The sequence below is a fragment of the Notolepis coatsorum genome (genome assembly GCF_963971535.1).
Source record: "Notolepis coatsorum genome assembly, chromosome: 4".
In the NCBI taxonomy this organism is placed as follows: domain Eukaryota; kingdom Metazoa; phylum Chordata; class Actinopteri; order Aulopiformes; family Paralepididae; genus Notolepis; species Notolepis coatsorum.
This window is the reverse complement of record NC_140168.1, coordinates 28,611,523-28,629,231: the sequence shown is the minus strand read 5'-3', so window position 1 is coordinate 28,629,231 and position 17,709 is coordinate 28,611,523. Positions and strand designations below refer to the sequence as shown.

General features: G+C 45.5%; 2 protein-coding genes across 3 annotated transcripts in view; one reads left to right on the top strand and one right to left on the bottom strand.

The window, feature by feature from the left end:
* Window positions 1-2,241, top strand: part of slc66a2 (solute carrier family 66 member 2) — a 44,720-nt gene extending 42,479 nt beyond the window's left edge. For both annotated transcript variants that reach the window (XM_084311788.1, XM_084311787.1), the window contains one exon: window positions 1,903-2,241. In XM_084311788.1, coding sequence (XP_084167914.1) covers window positions 1,903-2,107 — 205 coding nt within the window. In that variant the 3' untranslated portion in view covers window positions 2,108-2,241. The remainder of the gene's footprint in view (window positions 1-1,902) is intronic.
* Window positions 2,242-14,777: 12,536 nt separating this feature from the next.
* Window positions 14,778-17,709, bottom strand: part of kcng2 (potassium voltage-gated channel, subfamily G, member 2) — a gene marked incomplete at its 5' end in the record, with an annotated part of 35,447 nt that continues 32,515 nt past the window's right edge. Inside the window, one exon of the mRNA XM_084313081.1 lies at window positions 14,778-16,119. Coding sequence (XP_084169207.1) covers window positions 15,286-16,119 — 834 coding nt within the window. The 3' untranslated portion in view covers window positions 14,778-15,285. The remainder of the gene's footprint in view (window positions 16,120-17,709) is intronic.

Here is a 17,709-nt window from a genome sequence, read left to right as displayed (position 1 = left end):
TCAAGGACACTTCTACACGCTGCCCGGGAAGAGTGGGAATCGAACCGGGAACCTCCGGATTCCCTGGCCTCCTGAGCCACTGTCACCCCTGTCGACTGTGTACATGTCTGTGTGTGTGTGTGTGTGTACATGCATGCTTGCTTTGTATATGCAATGCCGACTCTGTTGTTCTTTTGTCAACATCGCCTGCTCGCGTCCCCTGGCTTAAGCAAACAGCTTATGGCAGAAAAACACTGTGAAAACTTGCGCCAGGACGACACTGAGGGGTCGGGGGAGCGGTGTAGGGGGAGCGGTGTAGGGGAAGCTGTCGGGACCGGCCTTCTACATTTAAAGGGGCACTTCACCAAAACAATGCATATTTATTTTGCACATACTTTCACACACAGTTTTGCACACATTCATTCATTCAGTTTGACAAATCGGCATTATTTTTTGGTGAAGTTCCCCTTTAAAGGTTTCTTCTACATTTAAAGGGGCACTTCGCCAAAAAATAATGCTGATTTATTTTGCACATCATCTCACACACATCCAAAATGTTTTGCACACATTCTACTGTACTGCATGCCTGAGTAAACCGCTAGACTGTACTATCTTCCTACTGTACTGCATGCCTGAGTAAACCGTTAGACTGTACTATCTTCCTACTGTACTGCATGTCTGAGTAAACCGTTAGACTGTACTATCTTCCTACTGTACTGCATGCCTGAGTAAACCGCTAGACTGTACTATCTTCCTACTGTACTGCATGTCTGAGTAAACCGTTAGACTGTACTATCTTATCTTCCTACTGTACTGCATGCCTGAGTAAACCGTTAGACTGTACTATCTTCCTACTGTACTGCATGCCTGAGTAAACCATTAGACTGTACTATCTTCCTACTGTACTGCATGCCTGAGTAAACCGTTAGACTGTACTATCTTCCTACTGTACTGCATGCCCGAGTAAACCGCTAGACTGTGTACTATGTTCAGAAAGAAAAGAAGTATATAAAGTTGTGTGTTTGGCCCCTGGGGGCCTCATTGTTTCCTCAGTCTCCTCTCATTAAGCCTCCTCTCCCCTCATTAGTGGAGTTCACAGTGGCTCTCGGAGCCTGCGCGGGGGCACAGAATAACCCTTGAAGGCTCTCTCCTGTCACCCCAACGTTGTTCCTAGAGACAATGGACGTTTATTTCTTCATGCCTTGCGTTCCCCGAAATAGCCTTGAAAGCGGCCCGACTAGGAGCGGCGTTCGCAGACGGCAGCGTGCCGTACGAGGTCTAACTAGCGGGACGTTGCTGAGCGTTCTTTCTTTTCTTTTTCTTCCTATTAGCCGGAGGAATTTTCCATTATTCCAATTTTAGATCTGTTTATTGTCGAGCCATAATCTGTTGAGTCGATTTGATGCACCGCTCGTCCCTCAGTGCCACTACGACTGATGCTATTGAGCTTCTTCTTCTTCTCCTGCCAGCGCCCCAGTGTGACTCAATCCAGAGTAATAATCCCTCTCTCTCTTTCTTTCTCTCTCTCTCTTTCTCTCTATCTCTCCTCTCCCTCACTCTCTCCCTCTCTCCCCCTCTCCCTCTCTCTCCCTCTCCCTCTCCCTCTCTCTCTCCCTCCCTCTCCCTCTCTCTCCCTCTCTCTCTCCCTCTCTCCCTCTCCCTCTCCCTCTCCCTCTCCCTCTCTCTCTCTCTCTCCCTCTCCCTCTCCCTCTCCCTCTCCCTCTCCCCCTCTCCCTCTCCCTCTCTCTCTCCCTCTCCCTCTCCCTCTCCCTCTCCCTCTCCCTCTCCCTCTCCCTCTCCCTCTCCCTCTCCCTCTCCCTCTCCCTCTCCCTCTCCCTCTCCCTCTCCCTCTCCCTCTCCCTCTCCCTCTCCTCTCCCTCTCCCTCTCTCTCTCTCTCCCTCTCCCTCTCCCTCTCCCTCCAGCATCAAGATGGTTCTGATGTGGACCAGCGGGGACACCTTCAAGACGGGCTACTTCCTGCTCACCCAGGCCCCCGTGCAGTTCTGGACATGCGGTCTGCTGCAGGTGGGCGTGGACTTCGCCATCCTGTTCCAGGTCTACTACTACAGCCGCTACCCCCAGAAGCCCCACGCGCCGTCCCACACCACCAGCGCCAAGGCCCTCTGAGGAGGAACTCTGTGTGGGGGGTGGAGGGCGCGCGGGGGGTATGCATGTTCATACTCACACACACACATGCATCGATACCGAGGCACTTCTAACGGATCCAACGTTGGACGTCGAGAGACACACTTCCGCGCGGCAGTGCCAAGGAACAACCCCTCCTCCTCTCTCCGCGCACACCTCACTTACCCGGGCCTTTAGATTCCCTAAGGAACCGTAGGGCCTTCGCCGAGATCCCTCCGGTCCTCTCCGGTCTCGTACCCTCCGATCCAGTCGTTGCCATGCACACAAGCATTCATGAGAGAAGCATGAGCAGCACATCAGTATTGTCGGCATCCGTACCACCGCCGGAGGATTCTTGCCCCGAAGGACACGCGTTCCGTTTTCAAATGAATTGGGACGTTCTTGTTTTATTTATTTATCCCGTTTTTTTCCTATTCTATCCACGTTATGCTTGTTGTGTGTTGATATGCGGACTGGCATAAGGAATATATATATGTCTATTTTTTGACTACCGGTATACCTGTGCATGTACACAAAATATTATGCACACAAAATGAATATAATACTGAAATCATGAGCGCTGGAAAGCTGCGCGAACACTCAAGGAAATATGTGGCTTTCGTCGTCCATATCCACTAATGAATGTTGCATGGAACCCTCTGCCTTAACGGATACTCAAAGAGAGCTGGCTCCTTAACCGGCGATATAGACGTCTGAACCAAACGAAACTTAACGAGACGCCACTTTAGTGAATATACAAAAAGGCGTTGGCTGGCGAAGCCGGGCGCTGCGTTTTACAGATGGCTTCTGCGACACGCCGACTCACCTTTTGTGGAATTGCAGAGGAGCTGAAATAAAGAGGCAGCCTGAACAGCAGCTTGAAAAAAAACAACGGCTCGGGAATCCAATTAGCTGGCTGCGGAGTAACAGAAGTCCTCTCGGCCGTGGAATTTGCATTGGTTAGAATTGGCCGTTCTCGTTTAGATCTCCGTTTCTCTTAATAGTCATTTGGCCCGGTGTGCCGGCGTAAAATGCCTCCCAAAACGCTCCCTATGTCTGATGATGTTGTCATGTAGATCGGTGTTGGTCTCTGATGCATGAGACTCCGAAAGGCGACGTCCAAATAGCTTGCGTCAGCTGCCATTCATTCGTATCCGTCGTCTGTGTAGTCTCTCTCTCTCTCTCTCTCTGTTTATCTCTTCAACCGAAGGCTGTAGAGACGAGTCTCGTCGGCCCGTTTAGACGGGCCAGAGACTTAACGGTACAACTGTTAACTAGCTAGCTTAACGTTATCCCGCTCCATAGATCGTAGCTTCGTTGCCAAATCCACAAACGGATCACAGGTGGATTGTTGTTTAGCCAGATGATATCTGTCTATATATATATATATACAGTATATATAAAAACGTGTGCCCCATGTCCTTGTACTGGAGTCGTATTGACTCTGGTCTCATGCACAATCCACATGATGAATCCACTGCTCTGTGGCAGAAATATCACAGAAGCCATCTTTACTGTGACATTATGAACTAACATTAGGAAAGGCTCTTTCTATACTATTCTAAGTTACGTGGCCTGGGGGCCAGCGGAGAGACTTTGTGGGGGCAGTAGAGGAGCCGCCGCGCGGGCAACCTTAACCACGGAGGCCAAAGCCGTGCCAGGATATTGGAAAGTGTCCATAATGTCGTCGGAGACGAAAGGTTTACGACCGCCGTGGTACAGTAACGACTGTACGACGGCGGGTATAAGCATGCAGTGCTGTTTTTTTTTTTTTTTGGGAGGAAAAAAAAAACACAAAGTGAATTTTCCCGTTCGGAAGGAATATGTTACGCGGGCCATGTTGTGTAACTCCAGTATGAGACTTTTATGTGTCATAATGTGTGATCTTTCATGGAAATGCAAAAAATGCCAAGCCAGGAAGGACGTGCCTGCTGGGCTTTCCCGCGGAATACACAGCAATGTGGTGATAAGACGGACTCAGCCTTGGATTCAACCCTTCTGTTCCTATAACCTCCAGCAATAGCAGCTTCTCTTTCCGTCACGCGGGACTGAAATTAATTTTATATGAATTTTCTTCTTATTTTTTCCCTCTGCCGTTAAATATTTTAGATGGTCTCCTGTCAGTCTCAGAACAGAGGGGCTTGTACTGTGTTGGAGTCCACACTCTTACCAGACTCACCGAGTTTACTGATATTTATTTTGTTTCTTTTTATATCTTAAAATGCCTGTATAATCGTAGTGTCAACGCTCTTAATAGGTCCATTTGCGTCAACAAAGGTGTTGATGATGATGTACTGTATGTTAACCGGATGTTGCATTAGGACCAAAAACGACCGCATATTGAATTTGCATAAATTAGCAGCGTTCTCTTCGGTTTCTGGTCTCACTTTGCTTTATTATTGTGTACTTAGTGTTTCCCTCAGGTTCTTAGGTTATCTGTGGCGGAGGCCCAGCCAGGGTGCGTTAGGTTCTTAGGTTATTCGTGGTGGATGCCTGCCCAGGGTGCGTTAGATACATAGACAGCAGTGGAAAATATATATACAGGTGCAGCTCGATAAATTAGAATATCGTGGAAAAGTAATTTTATTTCAGTAATTCAATTCAAAAAGCGAAACTCTTGTAGATTATAGATTCATTACATACAAAGTGAAATATTTCAAGCCTTTATTTGTTTTAATTTTGATGATTATGTCTTACATCTCATGAAAGCCCAAACTTCTGTATCACCAATAAAAAAATTAAAATGGATGTATTTTTCTTTTGTATATAGAAATGTCGGCCTTCTGAAAAGTATGTTCATGTATGTTCACTCAGTACTTGGTTGGGGCTCCTTTTGCACAAATTACTGCATCAATACAGCTAAATATATAGACGTTTCCACAATATTCTAATTTATTGAGCTGCACCTGTGTGTATATATATATATATATATACACCCCATGGTAAGCACTGTTAATATAGTGTCAGTTTTTGTAAATCTATTTGCGGTGGGTCTACCTGATATTGTGGTGGACAGGGTGATGTAAGGGAAACACTGGTGTTTATTCATTTTGTTATGCGGGGCACAAACAGCCAAACGACCTTCCCGTTCTGCCATAGAAACTGCCAATATCTGCATTACCATCTTTACCTGTGATGAAATCCAAACCTAGTTTTTGTTGATGTACCAAAAAGATTTATTGAAAAATAATTTTGTATTATGTTTTGAAATGTTTTTTGCTATGTTACTTTACAATGTTACACTCTGTGTTTTTATTTCCTACTGGATATATTTCTACTGAACTGCCCGCTTCTCCTGTCTTTTATTGCCGGTGTCCGAAACGATGACATCCACCCGCATTCAGTGGTTTTTTCCATCACAGAGCGTATAGGGGGGGGGGGGAGCGGCTAGCTAACGTGGCATTGTCACACACAATAAAGTGGACACGGATAGATGGAATGTTGTCTGATCGAATCTTTTGACGGGGGGGGGGGGGGGGGGGGCGCTTGTGTCGATTGTACTTCTTGCTACCTCTACCCAGAGGCCCCTACCTTCTAGTCTCTTCAGCAGTACTGGCCAGGTGGTTGTCATCACCTGTTACGAGAAACTACTCTTATCAGCCCTGCCAGCTTGGCAGTTCTTGTTTGTTTTGGTGTTTTATTTTGGACATGTGGCGCCCAGAGTCATCATAACCACATGAATAGTAACCCGCTGTGCTTTTTAACATCAAGCATTGGCAGTGAAAGGAAACATGAATTGGTTGATGGAACGGCTGAGAAGGAAAAATGGGAGACGTTCGAGGGGGGACATGTCTAAATGGTGCATTTATATAGAGCTTTTATCCAAAGTGCTTTGCAATTTTGTTCCTCACATTCACACATCGATGGAAAGTGCAAACCTGCTCATCAGGAGTGCCTTGCTCAAGGACACTTCGACAAGCAGCCCGGGAGCCACTGGACTTGGCGCTGCTGTGATGGCTGCCTTTCTGATCGCTCCGACGAGACTGTGCTCTATTTTGTTAATTTTTATAGTATTAGGAGTTTTATTTGCACCAACTGTTGGTGCATTATATGTGTATGACCGTCAGTCAATCATTGACATTGGATTACGGGAAACTTACCAACTGGATTACTCGCTGGATCAACTTTCCGAACCACATCAATGGCCGGAAGAAATCCTCCGGAGACTAGGACCGGATCCTTTGTTCCTAGACCCCAGGAAAAGACGTCGAGGAAAAAGGTCTGGGATCCGAAACAGGCTGAGATCCAGACGACACCGTACACCACTTCCCAGTATATTGCTAGCCAATGTACAATCAATAGACAATAAACTGGATGACATCCGAGCAAGGATTCAATATCAAAGAGACGTTAGGGACTGCAATGTCCTTTGCTTCACCGAAACTTGGCTAACACCGGAGGTTCCAGATCACGCGATTCAACCAACGGATCATTTCTTTATCCATAGGAAGGATCGGACACAATCAGAGTCCGGTAAACAACGTGGTGGAGGTATTGCCTTCATGTTTAACAAAAATTGGAGTGATCCAACGAATGTGAAGGAATTATCCAACTACTGCTCCCCAGAACTGGAATATATAACCATCAAGTGTCGTCCTTTCTTCCTCCCGAGGGAGTTAACGGCGATCGTCCTGGTCGGAGTGTATATTCCACCGCAAGCCAACAACAACGCCGCGCTCTCCAGACTCCACGACGAGGTAAATAATATACAAGCGACGAACGTTAACGCCGCCATTTTAGTACTGGGAGATTTCAATAGCGCCAATCTGAGAAAGGTATTGCCTGATTTCTACCAGCATGTGACTTGCAACACCAGAGGCGGTAACATCCTAGATCACTGTTACACGCAATTTAAAGGTGGCTACAAGGCTCATTCTGATAGTGGCTTTGGCAAGTCAGATCACGCATCCATTTTCCTTACACCAAAGTACAGACAAAGAATTAAAAGTACTCCCGTAGTCTCGCGAGAGGTGCAGAAATGGGATGTGACGTCAGAGGACACGATCCGGTCAGTGTTCCACAACACAGACTGGATTGTGTTCCGCGACACAGATAACATTAATGCCTACACGGAGACAGTGCTGGACTATGTCTGTACTAGGGTGAAAGAAACAATCCCCACTACCAAAATGAAAGTTTACCCAAATCAAAAACCCTGGGTAGACAAATCCGTCCGTGAAGCTCTGAGAGAGCGCACCAAAGCATACAATGACGGCCTAGTGGCAGGCAACATGAATGACCACAAGGTGGCGCAACACAACGTAAGGAGGACAGTGTCAGAGGCCAAACGGCGCTACAGGGATAAAATTGAACTCCAGTTTGAACAAGCTGACTCTAGAGCTATGTGGCAGGGGCTCAAAACGATGACAGACTACAAAGGCGCCTCCCTCAAACTGAACAATGACATCTCCTTAGCAAACGACCTCAATACCTTCTATGCGAGGTTTGATGCTGGTAATAACAACACCAGCTCACAAGCCTCGGCAATGGGGGGGGGGGGGTCGGCTGCTGATGGAGGCGCAGTGTTCAGGGTAACAGAGCATGAGGTGAGGCGGACCTTTAAAAAAGTGAATATCAGGAAGGCAGCAGGTCCGGACGGCATCCCCGGCCGCGTCCTAAAAGTCTGTGCCGACCAACTGGCCCCAGTATTCACTGACATATTTAACCTGTCCTTAGAACAGGCTGTCATCCCCACCTGCCTGAAGAAGTCCACTATTATCCCTGTACCCAAAAAATCCAAGCCTGCTTGCCTCAACGACTACCGCCCTGTAGCTCTCACCTCCATAGCCATGAAGTGCTTTGAGAAGCTAGTAAAGGGCTACATCTGCTCCTCCCTCCCCATCAACATGGACCCCCTGCAATTTGCATACCGCCCCAACAGGTCCACGGAGGACGCCATATCCCATGTGCTGCACACAGCAGCATCACACCTGGACAAGAGGCAGGGGAACTATGTGAGAATGCTATTCATCGACTACAGCTCGGCATTCAATACCATAGTCCCCTCCATACTCATAGCCAAGCTCAGGGACCTGGGCTTGGGCTATGACCTCTGCCAGTGGGTCTTGGACTTCCTGACTGGCAGACCCCAGGTGGTGAGAGCAGGCAACTGCACCTCCTCATCCATCACCCTCAACATAGGGGCCCCCCAGGGCTGTGTTCTGAGTCCCCTCCTCTACTCCCTGTACACACACGACTGTGTGGCTCAGCGGAGTAGCAATACAATCGTCAAATTTGCTGACGACACAGTGGTGGTGGGCCTGATCTCTGCCAACGACGAGAGGGCCTACCTGGAAGAGGTCAAGGTCCTGGCGGGATGGTGCCAGGAAAACAGCCTCTCCCTGAACGTCAGCAAAACAAAAGAGATGATTGTGGACTTCAGGAGGTCGGGGGTCAAGGACTACAGCCCCCTCAGCATCGACGGGGCACCGGTTGAGAGAGTCAACAGCTTCAAGTACCTCGGAGCCCACATATCCGAGGACTTGAAATGGACCATACACATTAACAGTGTGGTGAAGAAGGCACGACAACGCCTCTACTTCCTCAGGCGCCTAAGGAAGTTCCAAGTCAGCCAGAAGATCCTTAAGAACTTCTACTCATGTACAATAGAGAGCATCTTGACCGGCAACATCACCTCCTGGTTTGGGAATAGCACTGCAAAAGACCAAAGCAGACTACAAAGAGTGACACGTTCAGCCGAACGCACAATTGGAGGGGGGCTCCCCACTCTCCAGAACATTTACAACAAGCGTTGCAAGGGGAAGGCTAAGAGAATTATTAAGGACTCGAGCCACCCGAACAACTGCCTCTTTGAACTGCTGCCGTCAGGCAAGCGACACAGGAGTCTCAAGGCGAGCACAGAAAGACTCAGAAGTAGCTTCTATCCCCAGGCCATCAGGCTGCTAAACGAACAATGAATGAACACTACACAACAACAACCACCAAACACACATAGCACACACATCCACACGCACACACTCACTTTAAACAAACACACTGTAGCACCCACTACACACACTTTATAGCACACACCCACTTTAAACAAACACACTGTAGCACCCACTCCCCACACTTTATATTTATGGATGAAGGATTGCACTACAACTCGTACACCTTACTGTAAATTGTACCTAAAATTGTACCTCATCCCACTTCTGCTTTGCACTAGATAGTACTGTACATTAGTACACTGCATAGTATTGTGTATTGTATATTATATGGTAACTCAGAACATTGTACATATGTCTATACCGAACAACTGTGACCTCATTCTTCTTCTAAATTCATGCTATATTATGTTATTATGTTATTTGATACTATCTTGTCTAGCACAGTCTCTGGAGCGTAACAGTAAGAAGCATTTTGTATGAAAGTATTCTGTACTTCTGTATGACAACTATTAAAGAACTTGAACTTGAACTTGGGAGGAGCGGGAATCGAACCGGGAACCTTCCAGACGTGTGCTCTAACTCCTGAGCCACTGTCGCCCCCCCCCCCGTTCCATGCGTCAGACGTGTCGAAATAATTTTTTTCAACATTACTCCTTTCACCTAATGATCAGATAAAACATGTTCCTGTTCTCAGATGATAATTGAGTGTGAAATGGGAGGATTACTTCAATTTGAATGTACTAGAATTATGGGTAGCACTTTATAATAACACCCTGTTATAATACATTTATAATCTAAAGTGAAGCCTATTCATCATTAACAAGTGTCTAATACAGTTAATTATTTGTTTACTTTTTCATCACTTGTTACAAATGTTGTAGGCAGCTTTCGGATACACCCTTCTTTGTGACATCAAACAGTGACAGAATTAGGACTAAAGATAAATGCAATTTTATTAACATAAAATACATGTGCATGACATATAGTCTAACAGGGGGACACTAGGACCCAGGAGTACCCTGGCCAGATATTGAAGAGTATCTAGAGAGGAAGTCTCACACGAGCGAGACTTGACGTCACGTGTGTTGCCGTCTGTTTGAATGGAAGCACAAGTTATCCGTGCTGCTCCTGCCCCACGCTTTTAATAAGGTATGAGCAGGTTAAACACCTTTTTTTGTTGGTAAATCTATTCCATCATTTCCGACCTACAAACTACTCTTATATGTTGTGTAGACGTTCGTGTAGATGTGGTGGGCACTAACGTTACATTTGTTCCTAATGTGTGCTCAGTGATGATGACACGACACAAATAATTATTACTCTTGTGTGTCGTGTCGTCATCACATACATACTGAGCACTGAGCACACATTAGGAACAAATGTAACGTTAGCGCCCACCACATCTACACGAACGTCTACACAACATATAAGAGTTGTTTGTAGGTCGGAAATGATGGAATAGATTTACCAACAAAAAAAGGTGTTTAACCTGCTCATACCTTATTAAAAGCGTGCGGCAGGAGCAGCACGGATAACTTGTGCTTCCATTCAAACAGACGGCAACACGTGACGTCAAGTCTCGCTTGCGTGAGACTTCCTCTCTAGATACTCTTCAATACTTGGCCAGGGTACTCCTGGGTCCTAGTGCCCCCCATGTTACACTATTATGTCACGCACATGTATTTTATGGGAACTATCTTATAAATGGTCTTTTTGAGTGTTTAGCATTGTTTCCTAGCTATGTGAACTTATATTAATATGATCTATGTCTCAAAATTCTCATATTGGCGCATTCTTCCAATTCTCCTCTCACAATATTCACCCTCACTGAACTGAGTCATTTGAAAATGTGCGCGATTTGTGATGTCAGAGAGACACCGCTGCATGTTAATGAAGAGGTGCAAGATGAGCTGCACACAGTTCTGCTGCCCAGGCTCAAAACGGCTCGAGATCTTGAGGTAGAAAAATGCTGTTTTTGAGGACTTGATTAGAAATACAAAACAATGAATTAAAAATATATATATATTACAGAGGTGTTCCATAGACTCACAGGAATTGTGTAAAAGTGCCCAAATAGTGAAAGAAATAGTAAAATAGTTCCCCTTTAATAAAATTGCATTTATCTTTAGTCCTAATTCTGTCACTGTTTGATGTCACAAAGAAGGGTGTATCCGAAAGCTGCCTACAACATTTGTAACGTGATGAAAAAGTTAACAAATAATTAACTGTATTAGACACTTGTTAATGATGAATAGGCTTCACTTTAGATTGGCCCCCACGATAGCATCTGCAAATGATTTATAGATGTTTTATGAATGTCTTAACAAATAATTTGTTGAACATGAAAAATAAATGGAGATACAGTATAGTAATTTTTTCATATCCATTTTTCAAAGCATCTACAAATGTGTTACTACACATTAAACAACATTATTTAATGATGAACAAATCAAGTACAAACAATGTTGATAATGAGTTATAAATAATGTAGAACTAATCTGTAAATGTTATACAAATATAGTTATAAATGATTTAATCATTTATGAATGTATATAAATGGTTTGTTCATGATTAGTTCATTATCCACTAATGCGTTATAAATACTTTGTAAATGGAATACAAATATAGTTATAAATTATGTATTAATCATTTATGAATGTATATAAATGGTTTGTTCATGATTAGTTCATTATCTACAAATACCTTATAAATGTATTATAACAGGGTGTTATTATAAAGTGCTACCGAATTATGGGGTCAGTACACGCCCGCTGGTGACAAACGGTCCAACAATTCTGACAGTACAGGAGAACCTTGTAGGGAAGACACGTCCTTATCTCAGTCTGGCCTGGTAAATGCTAAACGGCTGCATTTATATAGCGCTTTTATCCAAAGCGCTTTACAATTTGTTCCTCACATTTTACCCATTCACTCACACATTCACACACCGACGGCAGAGGCGACCATGCAAGGTGCCAACCTGCTCATCAGGAGCAATTAGGGGTTAAGTGTCTTGCTCAAGGACACTTTGACACGCTGCCCGAGAGGAGCGGGAATCGAACCGGGAACCTCTGGGGGCTGGTGATGAACTTCATGTCATCTTGCCCTTTTGGATCAGCCAACTTTGGCAGTGTGTGTGTGCACGTCTGTTGATCACATACTTCTGTGACGGGGACACACATGGACACAAACTCTTATTGTGAAGGACTGAATTTGATTTTTTTTTACCTAATGTTCTTTCGTGCCTGATTGCGCTGTGGCGCAAAAGAACATATTCTGGGGGGCACTGAGAGGGGAAAACGTTATTCCTATGATCACGGAACAGTTCAAATCAATCGGGATCCGGACTCGCTGAATTATACTAGGGTGCTCGACACCTTTGACTACAGAAATCGCACATTTTGAAAATGTCTCACACCTCCATAATTATGTTGGACACTGTCGTATATCGCCGCACAGTGTGATTGGATGAAATGCCATGGTCGCCATGGATACTTTGGTGCCTGTTGTTACCATAGAGATGACAGACACCCTCGCCAAAGCATAATGAGAGTTGTCAAAAGTATCCAGCGCCCTAGTGATGAATCAGCCTTTACTCAAAAGTCGGCAGCCTGAAAGGATTCCCAAAATCTGTGGCGAGATGACGTCACCAGCAGAGTAATAGTCTCTGCATCTCATTCCTATGCAGAAAGTCACACTCCTACGCAGAGCCGCCTCTACGCCTGTACGTCACGGCCTGCTAAACAGCTCTGCTCAAGAGAGCCAAAATGTGTATGTTGTATCACAAATGACCAAAGATTAAAGGAACACGCCAACATTTTTGGAAATTAGCCTACCGTCTTCTCCAGAGAGAGACAAGAAGATGGATACCAGTTTCCTCTCTGTGCATTCAGTAGAAAGCTGAATGCACAGAGAGGAAACTGCTATCCATCTTCTTGTCTCTCTCTGGAGAAGACGGTAGGCTAATTTCCCAAGATGTTGCCGTGTTCTTTTAAGCCTGTCTGGGCTGAGCGGTGATGTAGTTATCAGAAAAGTAAACGGACAGTCTTTTCTGCGTAAGGAAACCATACCTTTATGTTCATCGTCGTTTGCATGCACACGGTGAATAAACAAGGCTGCACAGGCGCTGTGAAATTCAACGATTTAACATTTCCTGTTCTTCTTTATAAAAGAGACAAAGGCAAATTACGCGGAATACAATAATATATTATTTATTCTATATGTTTTAAGAGAAAACGATGAGTAAAGGTAGCACCGGTTAGTTTACGTCTTTGGGCAGAGATGTTTGACAGTCGAACGCCGTCCAACTCTCGGCATAGAGAGAAAGCTCCGCGTAGGAGTGGCAGAAAGCTGGAGACGTTCCACTGTTCCACACTTTCACTACCACACTACAGAAGGTTAACCTTTCACTACCACACTATAGACGGTTAACCGTCTGTAGTGTGGTAGTGAAAGGATTAACCTTCTGTTGTGTGGTTGTGAAAGGGTTAACCCTTTGGTAGTGTGGTAGTGAAAGGGTTAACAGCCATGACGTCCAGGCGTAGAGGCAGCTCTGCGTGGGAGTGTGTCTGCATTTGATTCTAGCCTTGGGGAAATACTTGCTCATGTGCACAAAATGTAGACTAAACTGTCAAATGATAACCATCATATTCTATTTCGCAGAACATTTCCCCTCCAAGCTACTGGCTTTAAGCTTGACCAGGGATCGCTATGATCCCGGGGGTTCTCTTTTAAAAGGGACATCTCGTGATCTACATTATACACAATTCATTAAAGTACTCTTGTTAGATTTGTAGTGTCTGGAGCCAAGATTGTTCCTGGAAACAGAATCCATTTATTATTCATAACAGATGTGTGTGTGTGTGGAGGTAGAAAAACCTGGACAGAGTCACAGACTGAAATTAATTTGCCATGTTCTAAGTGCAAAAGCAAAGCAAACATTGAGAGCATCCTCATGTATAATACATGGTTATGTTATATCACCCGAGGGCTACAAGTGCATTTTTCATTACATTTATTACAAGGAGGCGATCCTGAGTCCATGGAGGTGGAGAGCAAAGCGGTGAGGAATCCGTGAAAGTTGTGTTTAGATTCAAATCAATTCTGTCTTATTGCGCTCAAAACATTCGTTGAGAGATACTACAAGGGCCCTCTCATGTTCCCATGCTTTTTAAAGGGCTATTTGATCCAATGGCTGCAAATGACCCATCTCAAACCCCGCCCTCTCTTCTTGATCCTTCAATCGCGACTGTTCACAATCCGAGTGACGCAACCGCTGTGATTGGAGTGTCAAGGAAAGAGGGCGGAGCTCGAGATGGGTCCATTCAGAGTTCATGTGCACAAGTCCATCAGATGAGACAAACATACATAAAAAAAGGTAATTTGTATTCAAACTTGTGCAGAGTGGCCTCATGCCAATCTCCAGCATAGGGATTGTAGTATCTGAATTGATGTTAGGCCTATACTTCATATCGAAGAATACAGGACTATTGATAATAGTGGTTTCTAATAGAAGTCGTCATGTCTATCATCACCTGTAATTGTGTTCAGTGTATTTTATGTGTTGCTGAGGACATGTCATCGTGGCCTGCATGACTCGTCTAAAACAGTTTGAAGCTAAATATCATTTGGATTTGTTTCTACTGTGTTCACGTGCTGTATGGGAATAGCCACGGTTTCATTTACTGATACATTCAAGTATGCTTCATACCGCATCTAGTATATAAGAGGCATAACCTACACACGGTAATTTTTTTTTTTAGCCAAATGCAATGCGGAATAATTGCGAGAGGATATATCGCACGTCAATCATTTGACTTGAGCTACACATCTGGCATCTCATCAATACTTTGGGGGGAATCTCCTCGTGCATGCAGCTACCTGGGGAGGCTTTAGGATCAGGATTCAGGATCTGACGGCTGAAAATACGAACCACGTGCAATTTCCGCGTTAAATCCAATGATCTCAACTCTGAATGGCAGCCCGTGTAAATAATAGTGTCTCGCTCGGTTCATTGACCAGCTCTTTTACCTCAGGTCTCTGACCACAAACACGGTCTTTGTCCATCTCCTACAGTCAAATGTGTAAGAGGAGAAGACTTCTGCCGCTCCCTCCATAAAACGTGTGCACAAGAGCGATGGACGATCCAGAAGCAGAGATCTGAAGCTCCACGTAAGAAAATGTCACTGTTTTCCCAGGAGGGAGTCTCTAAGCAGTCCAGTCTGATAAGGCCCCTGCTGTGCGCGGCTACCCTCCCCCCGCGCTGCTGTACACGCAGACACTTTGGCTTCTTTAGGTTTGCGGCGACCCCTCGATCTCCGCGGCCCTCTGAGAGGTGGCGATGAAGATGGACTTCCTTCGCCGCGCGGCCAAGGCCGCCGCCTCCGCTCCGCCGCGGTAACTGTCCGTCTCCTGCGAGTCCTCGCTGTCCTGGGACTTGGTGCTGCCCTGCGAGCCGGGCTTCTGCCGCAGCGCCCGGATCTGCTCCTCCTTCAGCTCCTGGTAGGAGCGCGAGAAGGTGTGAAAGATGGAGGTGACGGGGAACGCCATGAGCAGGATGCCGCTCAGGATGCTGCTGAGGGCCACCACCTGGCCCGGGATGCTCCGGGGCACCATGTCGCCGTAGCCCACCGTCGTCATGGAGATGACGGCCCACCAGTAGCTGCCGGGGATGCTGGTGAACTCCTGCTTGGCGCCCAGCTCGCTCTCCGCCAGGAAGACGAGCGGCGAGAACAGCGCCATGGCGACGCACAGGAAGAGCAGCAGGAGGCCGAACTCGCGCGTGCAGCGCCTCACCGTCAGCCCCAGCGTCTGCAGGCCCAGGGAGTGGCGGGCGAGACGCATCACGTAGAAGATCCGCAGGGCCCGGAGCACGCGGAGGACCAGCCCCACCTTCTCCAGGTAGGAGCCGGGGCGCTTCTCCTCGCCGCCGACGGACAGCGAGTCCACGATGAGGGTGACGTAGTAGGGCAGGATGGCCACCACGTCGATGAGGTTGAGGGGCGTGCGCAGGAAGGCGCACTTGCTCTGCGTCTGGATGAAGCGCAGGAGGAACTCCAGGGAGAACCAGGCCACGCACACCGTCTCCAGGACGAAGATGTTGTAGCACCGCTGGGAACACTCGCCCTGGGGGACAACACACAGGAGACAAAGACAAAGACAGTGTCCTTTTAGCGAGGCGCGTTTACGCAAATGCAGTGGTGGTGGCGACGTTTCCTCGGCCTTCCTGAGACCTTGACGTGAACAACAAAGGGTTCGCAATTATGAGCGCTTGGTAATAATGACAGTGATGTGAAGGGACAGCCTAAAGCATAGGTGTCAAACTCATGGCCCGCGGGCCAAATGTGGCCCGCCACGTCATTTGATGTGGCCCTCCAAGAGCTCTGGTTAAAAAAAAAATTAAACATTAATCTTGGGTTAAAAAATAGCGGCGTTAAAATAATTGTGGGTTAATGCGTTAATAAAGCTTTAACTTTGACAGCCTTAGTTATTACACATTCTTACACATACATGTATGTTGAACATCTGAGGTATTGATGAAGTAACAAAGGAAAAAAGCCAAAAGCACTTACTCCTCAGACATTCTTTGACAATTTTACAGCCCAAAATACAAAAAAGATCCAGGCGGAATAGGTAACAAAGGGTTGAAGAAATATTGTCTGAACTGTCAGATGCAAACTGGCTGTGTGACATAACCGAGCATCTCGCTCAATTGAATAAGAAGCTGTAGGGACGCAAACAAGTCCCACCCAAAACTTGACCAATATAGTTGTGAACTGAGACAACCCTTATTTTGTTATTTTTGAGTACAGTTACAGTTGTGTGTTCATGCAGACACATAATAGCAATTTCATTACGAATTGAAAATGGTGGACCCTGATGTAAACAAGTCGAAAGTCTTTCTCTGGTCTGCATCCCCTTAACAATTGTGTGTATTGAGCTGTACTGTACTGTACCCATTCTGCAATCTGTTAATTAAAGTTAATTAAACTATCTTCCATTAGTTGGATGTATGGCCTCTGCAAGGTTGTGTGCAGCCATTTGTTTTTGTAACATCTGCTACATCTGTCCCATGTGTTCTTTGCAGCTCAGTTGTTAGTTCTGCCCCTCTTGACTGTGACAAAAAGGTTTTGAACAAACTTAATGTCATAGCTTGTATTTGATGATCTTCTTCTTTGTTATTTACTTGAATGGTTTGATCATTGATTAATGGAGTAATATGGGGTTCTGATAAACAAAAATTATTTGTTAAAATAACATAAGCTAACATATATTTTTACATCTATGCAAATGCATATGCAATATGTATAACTTGAATAAGTAATAAATACAGAAACAACATGTTTAACAATATGTAAATGAGTAGCTACATTTATTTTACATTACATTAACATTTATACGGTCTTTGGCCCTTTGAGTGCAACCATAATGCTGATGTGGCCCTCTGTGAAAATTAGTTTGACACCCCTGGCCTAAAGTTAGGAATTAGGAATCCGTTTCAAAGCATTGCTTCTTTTGTCAACGTGCCCAACACAGAAATAAATGGTTGGTTTCTTTGATCTCGCAACCGATGCTGGAGTTGTTTCATGTAAAATGGATGTCTGCAATTTCATGAAGCTCAGAGAGAGAGAAAGGCTTTGATGGCTCAATCTCGAAGAATAAACCAGTAAGAAAAGACGGGGAGAGATGACAAAGACTATGACTGTTGACGTATAA